General features: G+C 41.0%; 1 protein-coding gene and 1 non-coding gene across 3 annotated transcripts in view; one reads left to right on the forward strand and one right to left on the reverse strand.

Annotated features, from left to right (window-relative positions):
• The window catches only part of LOC124719979 (ankyrin-3-like), a 110,585-nt gene that overhangs the window by 80,061 nt on the left and 11,977 nt on the right, over positions 1-18,547 (forward strand). For both annotated transcript variants that reach the window (XM_047245202.1, XM_047245203.1), the window contains exon 5: positions 15,610-15,759. In XM_047245202.1, coding sequence (XP_047101158.1) covers positions 15,610-15,759 — 150 coding nt within the window. The remainder of the gene's footprint in view (positions 1-15,609; positions 15,760-18,547) is intronic.
• Trnas-gga lies at positions 1,214-1,290 on the reverse strand. Its single transcript has one exon. It is a non-coding gene; the product is annotated as a tRNA-Ser (tRNA).

Raw genomic sequence — 18,547 nt, forward strand, 5'->3', positions numbered from 1 at the left:
GGCGTTGTCTGCATTAGATTGTCACACACTAACTGAATAGCTTGTCTAAATGCTCTCAAGGAACACGCATGCTCGAAGTAAGCTAACATAAAGACATTGTACTTCGCAACTAAGCAGGTTGAATGCCACAAACAAGTGCCGATGTCAAACATTTCAAATATGGTACCTCGTAAACGACTCGTACTTTCGTACTTGGATCCTGCAACAAACACCACTGACATTCTGATCTACGCTACTTTTCGTTTGTTAATATCAATAGGAGTTGGTCTATTTAGAAAAGTGTATTTTGGCACAACAAATACACTTCCTAGGTATTAGTACAATCTATGGATTAGCTAACAATACGAACTCCAGACTACCAATCCGCTGTATGAAAACAGCAGATGAATAGCACTTTCAATACCCGCAATATTTCTGGAGGAAGCATTAGGTGATTTACCCTATATATTGGCAAAATAGTAAAATTTCTTCCATACTGACACTCTAACCTGGATCTTGGAAGTTGTTAAGGCCACTGCTCGCATAAAGTGGGAAACCCAGGTTCGGATCCCAGTCTGGCACAAATCTTCTAATGTCACCAGTAAATTGTAGAGTGAGAATCTCATCGTACTTTAAACTGCAAACACATTTCTTATGCTAAATACAGCTGTGAACTGCAGCAGGATCTGTTCCTTCAGACATGCATCCTTGTCTTAAGGACATGCCATAGGAGGTTTTTAAACACAGGCACTGTAAGTAGTATTCATATGCCCAGGCAGAGGTCATGGCAACAATAAGTAAGTTTCTTCCTGTGTGAGAGTTACAGTGATTGTTCTACAGCAAGACATGGAAACTCGCGGTGATATGTGGAGTTTTAGGTCGGTCATTGTAGCCTTCTCGAATAGACGAAGTTGTTCGGCGATCATACTTGCACATTGGGAAATTCAGATTCCAGTCCAGGTCTGACATCAAGCTTTTCATATCACCAGTAAACTGTACAGTTGGAGTGTCGTCGTATTCACGATTGTTAATACGTTTCTTGTACTTCACGCAGCTGTAGCTCACAGCAGTACCTGTTTCTTCAAACATGCATGGATGTCTGAAGGCCAGTGCACAGTAGACCCATAAACACAGACACTGGAAATAGAAATAGCACTTTCTGCTGGCTCACAATGCTTTCGTTGAATTTTAATAACATTTTCATCAAATGAAACTTCCTGGCAGACTAAAACTGTGTGCCGGGCCGAGACTCGAACTCGGGACCTTTGCCTTTCCCGGGCAAGTGCTCTACCAACTGAGCTACCGAAGCACGACTCACGCCCGGTCATCACACCTTTACTTCTGCCAGTATCTCGTCTCCTACCTTCCAAACTTTTCAGAAGCTCTCCTGCGAACCTTGCAGAACTAGGACTCCTGAAAGAAAGGATATTGCGGAGACACGGCTTAGCTACAGCCTGCGGGATGTTTCCAGAATGAGATTTTCACTCTGCAGCGTGTTGTGCGCTGATATGAAACTTCCTGGCAGATTAAAACTGTGTGCCAGGCCGAGACTCGAACTCGGGACCTACTCTCAAATCTTTTGTTAGCAGATAAGTTAGCAAGAGGAAAATCATGCAATAGCCAAGATTTCCATAGCTACGTGGATTATTTAGGTCTTATTTGCCGTCAACATTTCTATTGAATTGCATGTGTACAACAAGCTGTTATTTAAGTTAGCTCCTGAAGTGTTTGAAGAAAAAGGAAAATTAGCTGTGGCCACTGCAGGTTCCGTTCTAGTGATGGACACAATGATGGACTGTTCAGATCACAGACAGACACTACAGTGACATGTGCTGTTGGCAGTTAGGGAAGTCCCGCTCCGTTCTCTGTGCTGTACATGCTACCCTAAACCTCTTCCTTCAAAGTACCCTCTGTTCTCGTTTGTTGTCTCCCCTGCTTCTGGGAATGAGATACCTATAAATGGCGTTCTACCGTGTAAAGTGAAGCTGAAGAAGCGGAGCAAGACTGTCGCTCCTTACCAGGACCAGGGAAATATCTACACTATGTGGTCAAAAGTATCCGGACTCCCCATAAAACATACGTTTTTCATATTAGGTGCATTGCACTACCACCTGCTGCCATGTGCTCCATATCAGTGACCTCAGTAGTCATTAGACATCGTGAGAGGGCACAACGGGGCGCTTCGCGGAACTCATGGACTTCGAATGTGGTCTGGTGATGGTGTGTCACTTGTGTCATACATGTGTACGCGAGATTTCCATACTCCTACACATCCCTAGGTCACTGTCTCCTATGTGATAGTGAAGTGGGAAAGTGTAGGGACACGTACAGCACAGAAGCATACAGGCCGACCTCGTCTGCTCACCGATAGAGACCGCAAACAGTTGAAGAGGGTCTTAATGTGTGATAGGCAGACATCTATCCATATGATCACATAGGAATTCCAAACTGCATCACGATCCACTGCAAGTACTATGGCAGTTAGGCGGGAGCTGACAGAACTTTCATGGTCATGTGGCTGCTAACAGGCTACACATCATGCCAGTAAATGCAAACAATGTCTCGCTTGGTTTAAGGAGAGTAAACATTGTACGACTGAACCGTGGAAAAACGTTTTGTGGAGTGACGAGCCATGGTACACAATGTTGCCATCCGACGGCAGGGAGTGGGTGTGGCGAATGCTTTGTGAACGTCATCTGCCAGTGTGTGTAGTGCCAACAGTAAACTTCGGAGGCGGTTATGATGAAGAGCAATTCGTGGGTGGTGATTGCATCTTTCAACCCGATCAAACACCTGTTCTTAATGCACGGCCTGGGGCGGAGTGGTTACACCTCAGTAACATCCCTGTAATGGACTGGCCTGGACAGAGTGCTGACCTGAATCCTACAGAACTTCTTGTGATGTTTTGGAACATCAACATTGTGCCCGGCCTTGCAGACTGACAAAGATACCTCTCCTAAGTGCACCACTCCATGAAGTATTTGCTGGCATTCCCCAAGAAACCTTCCAGCACCTGATTCAACGTATGTCTGCGAGAGTAGGAGCTGTCATCAAGGCTAATGGTCGGCCGACACCATATTGTATTCTAGCATTACCTACAGAGGGCGCCACGAACTTGTAATTCAATATCAGCCAGGTGTTTGGATGCTTTTGATCACATAGTGTATCTTAGAATGCTGCAGCACAGTTCAAGGTGTGCAGCAACGCATTTTAAATTCCCTATTCGTGACGTTTCCGTTCTGTAAAACGTGAAATCTTCGTTGTAGTGGAGTAGTCAGTCACGTTAGTCGCTACACCCATATCAGTCCAACAGTTTTGTGTGTTGTGTATCTCCCTTTTACTTTCTAGATATATATATGGGATTCGCTGACAATTTCTGTAAAAAATTCATTAACTGTAACGACCTATTCGAGGGGAATTAGAAAAAACTTTTTTGAAGTTTACTAAGCTCTAAGGAAAATGTCATCCTCAATTGGAGCAAATATGGAAAATTTCTCTTAAAGAAGGTGATATAAAAACGTAATTCTTAAACACCACATGACCACCTCACAAGAAAGGCGACCGGGTTTCACAACAGCTTTGCTGCTTCAGGCAGTTCCACATAATGCTCTGTCTTCCTTCACATTTCCTTCCCGCTTCTAGTCTGTTCTTTCCCATGACATTGCCATACTTCAGTGCACTCCCTTGTGCAACACACAAAGGAAGGCGCCTTTCTGTGTGAAAACTCCTTACTTGGCTCTTAGAGGAGGGTCTGTAAAATATCTACTGACCATTCTTTGTTTTTTTCCCTGCGGCTTTTGTAAATATTAGTCTTGCAGTGTTTTCTTGTGGTAGAACTTAGTGTTTTCCTTTTCTGAGTTGTTCCAGTTATTGGTCCATCCCCAACCATGTCAAAATGAAAGAGATCTTTAGATCCTTTTATTGTTTTTTATGAACATATCACATTATAAATACTCACTACAATGCTAGTGACTAGTAATTACCATAAATTACTTTTATTTTTAGATATATCTGAATATTTATGCACCACTTACTGAGCTGCTTCAAAAACTGGAATTCATATCCCTGACATAATAATCCTTACATTCAATGATTCATTTCTCATTTATTTTTAAAGTTACAGAAGTGTATTCCATAATTATAAACGAAAATCAATGTGTGAATGAAAATGCTTATCGCCACAGCTATGGTTTCAAGATGCGTATTATTTACACATTAACTTTAAATATGTAATTCTGTCTCAATTATTTAGAAGTAAAGTTGTGAAATCCACTTCTTAACTTAAATAGCGTGCATGTCACAAGACCTAAACAGTATCTTCTTCATTGCTTCAAGCTATGTACACTATTGCATTGTGCATATTCATCTGCTTACCATGACAACCAGTTCACACCCAAGTATCCATCCATGTTACGTCCATACACATGAAGCCTCTCTTCTTACGTCAATCGTAAATTCTTCGCCCATTTTCTTCGTGAGAAATCACAAACGTTAACCAACACACACACAGCCACAACTTTTTCACTGGTTATCACACTACATACAAATTTCCATCAACTGGCATATGTAGCATAGTTCCTTTGTCTGTGGATTGCACTTATATTTAAATTATTATGCACTAATATAACACACACACACGCACACACTCACACACACTCATAAACTTCAGTGACTACCTTCCAGTCTCCAGATATTTGCCTGTATCTCCTTCTAACTTGAAGAAGGCGCAATGGACTTTCTCTACTTTCTATGTGAAAGCATGATTTCATGAATCTTTACTGAGATATATTTGGTGCAATGCCTTATGTAACCTATTACTCATGGTTTTCAATCATATTGAATCATTCTTTTATCCATGAGATATACTAATAAAGTCTGATAAATATCATTACACTGAACACAGTAACAAAACCAAATTCTTGATTTCAGTGAGTGACAACCTGTAGGCATATATATATATATATATATATATATATATATATATATATATATATATATATATATATATATAGTGTGTCTGCTTGTTTTGCTGATCATACTCATAGACTCGTTCAGCTTCCCACTCAGGTACTATTCAACATTCACCTGTTTCGTGTGAGTTCTCATTGGTCAGTGTTAATCAAATAAATCTATTGGCCGAAGTTTCAATTCTGTGATAAAGGTTTTAATGGAAGTTAAATTTTTAATGCAGTAGCTTCGTAATTCGACAAATACTGTGCTCCATTTTTCTCTGAATTTCCTTCCCCCTGTCATTTCAGAAGTATATGTCATCATATTTACTGTACGTTCGCCCTACCGCCCAGTCTGTAGCATATGACCTACAAACACCATCTGATGGACATAGTATCAAATTAAGTAAATTTAAACGTTTTGCCAATCTATTTTCTGAGTCATTGTAACTTGGTATGTTAAACTGCTAGTATGAGAAACTCCTGAGAGGCAGTGTGTAAACTGATTGTCTCACTAGGTAAGCCATTTATCTTAGTGGATTAGTGGACCCATTGTTGCCTTGGGCTGTACTGGTCCCATTATCTGTGGATAGATAGCTGCCCTCTGGTCCCAGTGTGAATACATGTATCTAAACAGTCTACCTCTGCACTGTGGGCCAGCTACTGGACACAGCAGGACAACCCCCAATATACAGTCACACAGTGAGCACAGCGACTGAGGCCAGACCCTCGTCACAGCTGTGCAGACCACAGGTCCCAACTCAACCTCCGTCTGTGGCATGTTGTGAGTTTTGTCACTACATAAGCACATATTTAAACAAATTAGAGGAGGGTGGCGTTAGCGAAGTATTATGGCGAAAAAATCGAATTTTAGTTTCTAAAAAGCAGAGATGGCAATGGTTAACAGTAAACTTATTGTTTTAATTGATATCAACATCTTTCTTTGTATTATGTTCATTCATTGTGGTAGTATGGGGATTGTTTCCGAAGCTAAAATTCTTTTCCAAAGTTTATGTATATATTAATGTAGTGGATGGAGTTTCCAGTTTCAGTGTTGGTTATATATCTCCCAAGTTAATCTTGAAGGGAATCGATGTGGAAGTAGGTTGCTGGTGCATTGCTATATGAGTATAACACATAAACATAAATTTATGGACTTTACCAGCTGTAAAAGTGAAAGGTAGAGTCTGCAGAAAGTGAAGCATGTAAGACTGGAAACATAACCTCTACGTAAGACTATGTACATCGCTTGATGTAGAGTTTATGTTTAAATATACAGTGTATCAACAAGAACTGAAGTTTTCGGAAGGGTTGACGAAACGTAATGATACTTCACATGTTGAGACAGTATGTGACATTATCACAGTCATTGAATAATCGAGTCAAATTTCCACAGAACTTAGTGGTATGAACCCATTTATAGTTTGGCATTACAATCACACTTACCTGGACAAATGCATTGGTTCTGTTGGGAAGTAAATCTTAAAGTCATTTTATCGTCTCCTGAGGGAAAGTGGGCCATAACCGTTGCAATTCGTCCTTGATGTCACAATTACTAGCACTGCGATGGATTGACACCCGACATGTTAGATCTGGATGTCTCTCGGGACGTGGGGGTATTTCAACGTCACGCAGACCATTTATGGAGATACGTCCCATGTGTGGGTGAGCATTTTCCTGTTGATTGTTGATGTCACAATACTGTTGCATGAGAGGTAGCAAACAGGGACATGGGATTGCAGTGGCGTACCATTGTGCCAACAGCGTCCTCAGTCACTATGAGTTTTGAGCTGAGGTCATACCCAGTGGATCCACATACCATGACCCCAGAAGTAACACTGCTGCATGTTTCCAGAAAACAGAAAGAATGCGACCAAGGTCGCCGCCATAGTGCCTGACGATGCTCATCTGGGCCAGTACAAAATGTGATTCATTGCTGTAATGCGAGTAGTCTATGCATTATATTCACAGAACCACTCCAATAGAAGTCTTTTCTGTGTTGGTAGTAATGACAGCTACACGTGGCTGAATAATTCCATAGACCATCCGCTAGTAGTCTCTGACACCAATGCAGGGACAAGGAAGATATGCTCATGACCTTAGGGACTGTGAACAAAAGAATACATAACTCCGATTGGCTGGTCCAACAACAAAAGCGTTTAGGGAGGTGGCCACGAGTGTATCTAAGAAGATTAGAAAAATGAGTGAAATATAAGTGATACACTTTGATCCGTTGCAGTGCTGTCTCGAGGCAGTAAAATATTGCCGGACATGATAGCGTGGCCAATCTGGCTCCAAACCTAGAGAGACCCTAGATACTTCTGTTAGTACAGGGTGGAGCAAATGAAAGTGGCCTGGGAGATTGGATACGATTGCGCGTGAATAGATGCATATAGCCACACCCTGTGACATGCATGCTATGTGTAAGTCCACCACGTGATCCACATCAATTCAGAGTGTAGTGAGGCCTGTGTCAGTGTGAGTGAAGCATTACAGAGGGGACAATGGCACTCACAGTGGAGTAGCAGGCGTTTGTTGTGAAAAGTTATGTTGCAACGGAGTCATGGGAACGGTGTGGTCACTTGTTTTCTGCGGAGTTTAGTGTTGTTAAACTTTGAGCAACGACTCCCATGCAACGCTTAATCCGAAAGTGATGTCAAACGGACCTGTTTTGAACCAGTCAAAAAAAAAATTATAAAGTCCCCTGCACACCACAAAACATAGCTGCAGTGCACGAGATAATGTATCAGAGACCTACCAAATCAATCCAACACCTGTTACAAGAGACTAGGATATCACATTGATTATGCAGACCTGCATCCAGGGTTGTCCACTGATACTGACTGGGCCGAATATCTCACGAAATAAGCATCAAACGAATAAATTACAAAGAACGAAACTCATCAAGCTTGAAGGGGGAAATCAGATAGCGCTATGGTTGGCCCGCTAGATGGCGCTGCCATAGGTCAAACGGATATTAACTGTGTTTTTTTAAATAGGAACCCACATTTTTATTACATATTCGTATAGCACGTAAGGAAATATGAATATTTTAGTGGACCACTTTTTTCGCGTTGTGATGGATGGCGCTGTAATAGTCACAAACGTATAAGTAGGTGGTATCACGTAACATTCTGCCAGTGCGGACGGTATTTGCTTCGTGATACTTTACCCGTGTTAAAATGGACCGTTTACCATTTGCGGAAATGTCGATATCGTATTGATGTATGGCTATTGTGATCAAAATGCCCAAGGGGCGTGTGCTATGTATGCTGCTTGGTTTCCTGGACGTCATTCAAGTGTTCAGACCGTTCGCCGGATAGTTACGTTATTTAAGGAAACAGGAAGTATTCAACCACATGTGAAACGTCATCCAATACCTGCAACAAATGATGATGCTCAAGTAGGTGTTTTAACTGCTGTCGTGGCTAATCCGCGCATCAGTAGCAGACAAATTGCGCGATAATTGGGATCAAAAACGTCGATGTTGAGAATCCTACATCAACATCGATTGTACCAGTACCACATTTCTATGCACCAGGAATTGCAAGGCGACGATTTTGAACGTCATGTACAGTTCTGCCACTGGGCACAATAGAAATTAGGGATGATGACAGATTTTTTGCAAGCATTCTATTTAGCGACTAAGCGTCATTCACCAACAGCGGTAACGTAAACTGGAAAAGTAAAATCCACGATGGCTACGACAAGTGGAACATCAGTGACCTTGACGGGATAATTTATGGTGCGCCTTTATGGGAGGAAGGATAATTGGCCCCCATTTTATCGATGTCAATCTAAATGGTGCAACGTATGCTGATTTCCTATGTAATGTTCTACCGATGTTACTACAAAATGTTTCACTGCATGACAGAATGGCGATGTACTTCCAACATGCCGGATGTCCGGCACATAGCTCGCGTGCGGTTGCAGTGGTATTGAACAGCATATTTCATGACAGGTGGATTGGTCGTCGAAGCACCATGCCATGGCTCGCACGTTCACCGGATCTGTCGTCCCCGGATTTCTTTCTGTGGGCAAAGTTGAAGGATATTTGCTATCGCGATGCACCGACAACGCCTGACAACATGCGTCAGCGCATTGTCAATGCATATGCGAACATTACGGAAGGCAAACTACTCGCTGTTGACGGACATCATTTTGAGCATTTATTGCATTAATGTGGTATTTACAGGTAATCACACTTTAACAGCAAGCGTTCTCAGAATTGATAGGTTCACAAAGGTACATGTATCACATTGGAACAACCGAAATAAAATGTTCAAATGTACTTACGTTCTGTATTAGAATTTAAGAAACCTACCTGTTACCAAGTGTTCGTCTAAAATTGTGAACCATATGTTTGTGACTGTTACAGCGCCATTTATCACAAAGCGAAAAATGTGGTCCAATTAAAACATTCATATTTCTTTATGTATTACACGAATGTGTAATAAAAATGGGGGTTCCTATTTAAAAAAACGCAGTTGATATCCGTTTGACCCATGGCAGCGCCATCTAGCGGCCAACCGTAGCGCCATCTGGTTGCCCTTCAAGCTGGACAAGTTTCGTTCTTTGTAGTTTTTACGTTTCACGCTTATTTTGTGAGATATTTGGCCCAGTCACGATCAATGGACCACCCTGTATATATATCTATCGCGTGTCTATTGGTCATGCATTAAAACAAGAAGATGTTCCTCAGCACCTCCACATTTGTGAATGGCTGTTCACTGAGATAACAATGAATTGCTTGTACACGGATCTGTTCTTTATGTCTGGTGGAGCCTGATTTCAGCTGAGTTGTTACTTCAGTTCACAGAATAACAGATCCTGGGTAGCAGAGAGTCCGCAGAACTTCCAGGAAACACCTTTGCACGATCAGAAAGTCGGTTTTTTGTGTGCAGTGGCTGCACGCAGCATTACTGGTTTTACCTTCTTTAATCAGCTGCTGACTTTGGCCCATCACATTGCCAACATTTTCGAGCTATTTGTGGCAGCATTAATGGAGGAGGGAAAGGGGTTCATTTACTTCCAACAAGATGGAGAAACTGCCCATCCAGCCAGCCGAACCTTTGAGCACAGATACACAATCTTCATGTTTCACAGTTGTTAGCAGAGGTCAGTCTGGTCGTGGCCCAAGCTGGCCACGTGGGTCACCTGATTTGTCAGTGTGTTATTACACTGCGTGAGAGCCCTCAAGAGCCGAGTCAATCACAACAATCCTCATAGTCTTCAAGAACTGCAGCAGAACTTTCCAGATGAGACTGCAGCAATTCAGGCACTCCACCTTCAGCAACCTACTGACCAGAGCCCAAAAGTATCAAAAGATGAATGGTGGCCATTTTCAACAGCTGCTATAGTCAGCTTAGTGCTGCATTTACTTTCTTCTGTTCTGTTGCTTCGTACTATAGAACTCTATTCTCTGGCTGCTTTTATTTGACCCCACCCTCTAATAAATTGCGTGTGTATGTGCGTCCACCTTAGACGACTGTATATGGAAATGGGACATCTAAACAAGGCAGTAAGCTAGTTAATTATTCTCTGTGAGTCAGAAAATATAATATTATCTTTTGTAACAGCAGTAGAATTATTAGTATTAGTGTTAATATTAGTAACAACTGTCTGTAGTAAGAGTAGTAGTTGTAGCTTCTAAAGGAAATTCATGGTGATTTAGTACTAATAGAGGATTTTAATAGTTAGGAGTCTTCAGTGGACTTTGTGTTGAGACACACTTGTAGCCTGCACCATCTGTCACGTTCTACCAGTCTGCCCAACCTACAACATTCGAGATATGTAATAAGGGATGGCCACCCAACCCCATGACGTCTGGACATAGTTTCGCCTTGGTTTCCCCACATGTCGAAGGCACTCACCACAGCACTCCTCGAACACTCAACAAGTCGAGCATCCCGAAAGTCTCGTGATGAGCGTCCAGGTCATTCCTCGTGAAGTGACGCTGCTATTGCCAGTACAGGTTTAATCGATGATAGGCAGGTGATCACAATGTACTGGCTAATGAGTCTGTTACTTATAAATTGCAATGATCGCTGTTTCAACCGACAGGGTATTGAGAAAATGACATAAATAAATAAATAAACTAATAAATGAATCTCTGAACCATGGTGCAGGATAACACATTGCTCAAAACAGACCATTATTTGTTCTCAGATGATAGGCACAGTTGTAAAGGGGTCACAGCACAGTGAGCACAATATGCAATATGGCATTCTTCCCTTGTCTTGACCAGATGTGATAGAATAAACTTGACAACGATAATGCCTGCCCTCGTGGTCATGTGCAACTCAACACTGCTACATTGTAACATCTAAATGCCCCAAAATCTTATTGCTGCACAATTAGACCAGCCACGCAACTGGAGATCAAGAGTGGAGCAGCTTCCAAATTATGTCAGTTGCAGATAACGCATGCGTAGAAAGTGTCTCTTTATCCTTCACAAGTATCACACAACATCGGACACTGTTCACGGGCATTATATAAACGTGCTGTGGTGTCCGGTCTACCTGTCATGGAGATTTGAAATTCTTATCAGTTACACTGCAGCTGATGGTGTGTTGTGTAACAAGCCACAAGGACAACTCACCGCTTTTTCGGTATGCTTCAATTTATCTGTCATGCATCAAATTATTAATTCTTAAACAGTGACTTGCAACAGTACACATGTTTCAGTCGTTGTCTTCTCTCTTCTTCGGATTTACACACTGAATAGTGTTCAGTTTTGAATTTGAATGTCACATCTTTCATTTCACAGATAAGAGAGACATCAGCAACTACCGACCTGTTTAACTGCTTATATCATTTACCCACATTTTTGAGAATGTGGTGTATTCTAGAAGATTATCTCACTTTGGCAACAATAATATTGTCACCAAATCAGAGTTTGCCTCACAGAGGGGTGGTCTACTGAGCATGCCATTTAAATGTTCACACACCAGATATTACAAGCATTCAATAACAAAACAGCACAAGTGGGCATTTTCTGTGACCTATCCAAGGCATTTGATTGTGTAAACTATAATATACTTCTAGATGAATTTTATGGGATTCATGGTGTAGTCAATCAATGGATCTTATCATATCTATCCAAAAGGTTGCAGAAAGTTGTACTTAGTAGTAATTCAACCAACAGAATTCAGGGACATAATTCTGACTGGGTGGAAATCACGTATGGGGTTCCCCAACGCTCAATCTTAGGTCCACTACTGTTTCTCATTCTCATATGTTATCTACAATCTAATGTACAACAAGCAGAATTAGTTATTTTGGCAGATGACAACAGTATTGTAATCACTCCCAGTATTAATACAGAACTGGAAGAAATGGTAAACAAAGTTCTCAAAAGTATCACGGTCTGGTTTTCTGAAAATTGACTCACCCTGAATTTCACAAAGACACATTATATTCAGTTCAGCACCTCTGGGGGATACTGCATCGGTGACATGTGTAACACATGGTGATGAAGTAATACATAGGATGGAAACTAAACTTCTTAGGGGTCCATATTGATGAGAATTTAAATTGGAAAAACATAAATTTGGGAACTCCTAAAACAACTTAGTTTAATTTTGAAGAGAGATAAATCAGTAAGTTGACATATTTTGCTTATTTTCACTCAGCAACGTCGTATGGAATAATGTTCTGGGGTAACTCATCTTTTAAAAGAAGGTCTTTATTGGCCAAAAACGAGCTGTAATAATAATATGTGGCACTCACGTGTGATCATCTTGTAGTCATCTGATTAAGAAGATGGGCATTCTGATTACTGCTTCACAGTATATTTGTTCCTTCATGAAGCTCGTTGTAAACAACCCACTACAGTTCAAAAGGAACCATGAGGTACATAATTACAGTACAAGAAGAAAAAATGACATTCATTACTCAACTTTAAGGTGGTCTTTAGCACACTACTGGAACAAAAAATTTTGACCACTTACACTGTGATATAAAACGTCTAACAAACAGTAAGGTAAAATTTGGAAATAAATTGAAAAAGGTTCTCCTTGAGAACTCCTTCTATTCTGCAGAAAACTTTTTATGTTTGTAATGCGTAAAAAGTTGTGGGTGGGAACTAATAACTCCATCTGTATTTCTTGTTATCATTTTGGGGAAAAAGAAAAGTAATTAGGTGGTGATTTTTAGAGTACAAATAGATGTATGAATTAATTATCAATTTGAATGTAAGATGACTCATTCCACGTCATGATGATCTATCGTGCGAAATGATCCATAGAACATGAAAGTGACTAATTAACAAGCGTTTCTTTCTTTCGTCATGAATGGGCAAACTTCCTTTAAACATCTGAAAATTCGGTAACTGTCTTCTATCTTACCTCATTCGTTTCACATTATGCAACATTTATCAACGACATTGGCTATTTTTTCACATCCTTGTCAGGCATTAAAATACCAACATAGAGAAAAACACTCAGAGCAGCTGTTACTCGGCAATGGCGTACGAGCACTCTGTCTAAGGCTCGTGGAACTCTAACGACTTGATGGAACCGTAAAGTGATAAGAATTAATCCCTACATGTTATATGTCTACTACTAGTATTCATAGATCAACTTTTTCATTGTACCATAAATACCTAACGTCTCACTTGTCTTTGAAAGCGAGTAGCGAGCGGCGAGACGGAAATGACGTCCTGTGTGGCGGTAGTGTGCTTGGCAAAGGAGCAGTTCTGCGCTGTCGAGTTTCTCTCGCTGAACACAGACATGCAGGTCGACTCTAGTTTTTGGTGCAGCATCCACCTCACCCAGTGGTGACCCCCGATGCAGCCGCCGGGCGACGCGACGCCGGGGGCGGCTGGCGACTTAGGCTGTCGTCATCGTGGCCCCAGGGCAGAACTGGTACCATTCCCCGTGTCATCTCACGTCACGCGAGCGTAGGCATAATTAATCCATTTCTTTGTTTATACCCATTTCTTCGTGTTCTGTGTATATTTTCGCATCATTCTTACACACAACAGCGACCAAAAAACCCAAAGAGATTTTTAGCATCCCTCTATAGGCCGATTCCTGCCTCTTAAGCGGGGAAGGAATTCAAAAATAAAAGTAAAACAATTATTCTAAAACATGCTTATTTTGTAGCGTACATCTATCTGAATAGTTTGATGTACAAAACATAAGTATTTAAGAGATTATAGGGCACATTATTTCGTCCTAAGTGTACCAAGATGCAGCGCCACACCCCTTTGTACAGCAATCTGCTGTCATTGTTTGTTTGTCATACATACATGTATTTCGCTCTGTAGAATTCGAATGTTTATGTTTGCGCCAGTGATGGTCATACCTGAAAGAAAGGACTATTGACATAGAAGAAATGTCTTCATGGTGGTACCCGAAACCCTAATGAAAGCTTTAACGAATATGCTTGGAAAAGATTGCCGAAAACCATTTTTATGGGAAGAAATGCACTTGCTGTTGGTTTTTATGATGCAGTTTCATATTTTAATGATGGTGTGCAAAGCCAGATATGTGTTTTAGAGAAAATGGGAATCAAGCGCAGAGTGAACTGTATCAAAGCTTTGTTTGCAATAAACACAGTGCTTGTAGTGGAAGCACGTATATCATCTTTGGAGGTAATGAATTCGGAAAGAGTGAAGCATAGGAATGTGAAAAAGACGAAAGCTGATTTACAAAATGGAAAAGAACCTGTTTATGGTGCTAAAAGATGCCAAAAGCAGCCAGAAAATTTAATGGCCCTATTCCCAGAACACGAATTTCTGTTCTCTGGTACATGTAATATCCAAAATAAATATCCAGTTCCTTTCAAACGTGATATCCTTATTAAACACAAACTCCTCGATGCAAATCTCTAGAATTTTACATGTTTATTAAAAACTGGGGCAAAATTTGAGATAATTAACTATAAAATTTGAGGTTTTTTTGAACATAAAGTTTAAAATATAACAGGTCATTCATTTTTGTATAAATTAAATAAATTCTAGAATTTCACACACCTGTAAGTATAGTTTGTATGCTGTGTAAAATTCATCGAAGATTCCCTCTTACGTATGAAGAAAAGTGTACCTATAGCAAGAAATGCAGCCAGTAGCAAGTTAAAAAATTATGAAATTTCACTTGTAAAAAAACCTTATGTTTTTGAACTTCCACTGCTATGAGTGTGAATCCTGAATCCTTCCTGGTCATGTGACAAAATCTATGAATTTATTTGTGAAAATATAGACAGAAGGAATTAATGTCTTGTGGTGCCTCTTCTGCTCCAAGTTGGCCCGTTTGACGTCCAACGCCCCTTAACACACGAGCTACAAACACCATCTCATGACGGCAGTACCACATTAAGTGCATTGATGGGGTACTGTCATTCAAATTTCTCTGTGATTTATGCTGTTGTCTATTTAAACTATGTTGACCAATGGTTGTTGTAAGCAAAATTGTTGAGCTTTGTACAAATCTTATATTTATGCTTTATTTTGTAAGAAATATTGTGTAATATGCTAGGCTACAGGTATGTGAAAATGAGAAGGAAGATGTATGATTACCTGAATTCTGTTATTCATCCTAGGTGGGCCACTACTGTCGTTGGCAGTGTGTGTTCTATTATCTGTGTGTGGACAGTACCCCAGCTGTACAGTCTGTGGTACTCTGCCCACTGGACTCGATTTGAAAACCCATTTGGAAGCAGTGTTCCTTCTTTGCAGCACGCCAAGCGCTGGAGAGAGCAGGACCGGCCCCTCCTCGCAGACGCACAGTGGTCTCAGCGACGACGACCAGAGGCCAGCCACAGCTGTGCCTCCCACCCCTCCCCAGACGACTCCCCAGCCTGGTGACGTAGCCATCTCTCTCCTGCGGTGAGTTCAGTCACTTTACGTGCAGACTGTCCACAATCACAGCGCGACATGTTGGCAGTTAGCCAAGTGATAAAGTCAAGAAATCGAATGTCGCTGTTTTACGTTATCGATGAAGCAGAAGTTGTGGTTCTCGTATAAAGTTTTTCCTTTCATGAGTTGTGACGTTCGACGAGGCAAGGATATAAGGAGATCTCAACTTCCCTCTACAGGTTTGTAGCGTGCCTTGTTTTCAGTTCCTAACACAACTAAGTCATTCAATGTATTTACTTATGTAAGATAACACTAAATATTTCCCCAAAAATAGAAACTGTGCTGGTGTGTTGGGAGCAATTTCAGTTTTCAGCGAAAACTCTGTCTCGTAATCTGGCAGAAAGCCCTAAGGCATTCTGGTAATATGTAAAGCACACCAGTAGCAAGACACAGTCAATAACCTTCACTCCACGATAATAACAGTGAAGTCACTGAAGACAGTGCCACTAAAGCAGAGTTATTAAACATAGTTTTCCGAAACTCCTGGACCGTATAAGAAGTAGTAAATGTTGCTGAATTCCAATCAAGAATAACTTCAAAGTGAGAAACATAGAAGTAGATATCCTCGGTGTAGAAAAGTAGCTTAAATGCCTCCGGTCCAGATTGTATACCTGTCAGGTTCCTTTCAGAATATGCTGATACAAAAGTTCCATATTTACCAATTATGTACATCAGCTCGCTCAGAAAAAGATCCGCACTTAAAGACTGGAAATTTATTCTTGTCACACCAATACCCAAAAAGGGAAATAGGAGAAATCCGCTGAATTACAGGCCCATATCACTAACGTCGATTTCCCGCAGGGTTTTGGAACATATACTGTCTCTGAACATTATGAATTACCTCGAATAAATCGATTTGTTGACACATTATTAGCAAGGGCTTAGAAAATATCGTTCCTGTGGAACAGAACTAGGTCTTTATACTTGTGAAGTAATGAGTGCTATCTACAGGGGATGTCAAAATGATTCCATATTTTTAGATTTCCAAAAGGCTTTCGACACAATTTCTCAAAAGCGTCCCCTAACAAACTGCGTGCCTGTTGAATATTGCCTTAGTTGCGTGACTGGATTTGTGATTTCCTATTAGAGAGACATTGAGTAAAACAGACGTAATATCCGGCGCTCCCCAAGCAAGTGTTGTAGGCCCTCTATCGTTCCTGATCTATACTAACGACGTAGTAGAGAATCTGGGTGCCTCTCTTACATTGTTTGCAGATGATGCTGTCATTTACCATATTGCAAAATGATTTAGATGCGATATCGGTATGGTGCGAAAAGCGTCAATTTACCCTGCACAAAGAGAAGTGTGAAGTTATTCACAGGAGTACTAAAAGAAATCCACAAACCTGAAGGCTGTAAACTCAATCAAATACTTAGTGATTACAATTACAAATAACCTACACCGGAACGATCATATATATATTGTTGTGGTTAGAGCAAACGAAAGACAGCAAATCATTGGCAGAACACTTAAAAGGTCGAACACGTCTGTCTTAAAGAGGTGGCTTACACCATGCTTGTCCGTCCTATTCTGGAGTATTGCTGTGCGGTATGGGATCCGTAACAGGTGGTACTGACGGATGACATCGAAAAAGTTTAAAGAAGGGCAGCTCATTTTTTATTACCGCGAAGTAGTGGATATAGTGCCATGGACATGATATGTGAATTGGATTAGCAATCCCTAAAACAAACGTGTTTTTCATTGCGATAGGATCTTATCATTAAATTCAATTACCAGTTTCCTCCTCCGACTGCGAAAACATTCTGTTGGCGCCCACCTAAATAGGGAGAAATGATCATCACGTTAAAATAAGATATCTCAGGCCTCGCACAGAAAAATTTAAGAGCTCGTTGTTCCCGTACGCCGTTCGAGAGCGGAACGGTAGAGACACAGCTGGATGGTGGTTCAGTGAACCCTCCGCCAGGCACTTTATTGTGAATAGCAGAGTATTCACGTAGACGTAGATGTAGATGGTTTCCTATCTTATGAATTAACTATGTAGGGAAGATCCCTTGACTTGCATTTCCACGGTTATTCTCCCAATGGTATAATGAGAAATTCTCTCACAGGGTGTGTGGTAACACCGGAGCTGGGGGAGTGGAATCAGTTGAGATCCATGGCTCACCCTATTACGAGAGACGTATGTGACAACGTCTAGTGCCACTTTTTGGAAATCAGTCATGGCAACATCAGCTTCAACGAAAGTGGAAGTCGGACCTATTGGTGTCCTAGTGATAAAGGAGGCCATTTTGGATCAAGAAAAGTTTTGTCAATCCTGTTGTGTTGGCATGGTTGAGTGGAGATGGACACAGCAGTCACATGTCGCCAGCTGTAAAACCTTCTGTAGCTTAGGGAGTTTTACAGGCGAACAGACAGAAGTTTTTCTTTTTATTCATCGCAGTCCAGTTTCAGAGTAAACTCGTATTCAGGGACTTATGAAAACTTATTCTCTCCCAGTTATTCAAGGATTTTGTGCTTTAATTACCTATTATGGTCAACCACAGATGTACGATGTCTTACATTTAATGTTTGCGCCAAGTTGAGCAAATACTTATCAGAATAATTTTCCCAATCTAAAAGCTTTATGCACACAGGCAGTCACAAAAGTTCACCCATGGGTCTGATAGTATAGAAAGATACAGAGAACGTACCCTGAAATTTTATAAGTAAGAGAGCCTGACAGGTATTTACCCAATTTCTCATATACAAATAGCATCAGCCATTTGTCCGGCCCCGGTAGCTGAACGGTCAGCATGA

The sequence above is a fragment of the Schistocerca piceifrons genome, chromosome 11 (assembly GCF_021461385.2).
Source record: "Schistocerca piceifrons isolate TAMUIC-IGC-003096 chromosome 11, iqSchPice1.1, whole genome shotgun sequence".
NCBI classification, from domain to species: domain Eukaryota; kingdom Metazoa; phylum Arthropoda; class Insecta; order Orthoptera; family Acrididae; genus Schistocerca; species Schistocerca piceifrons.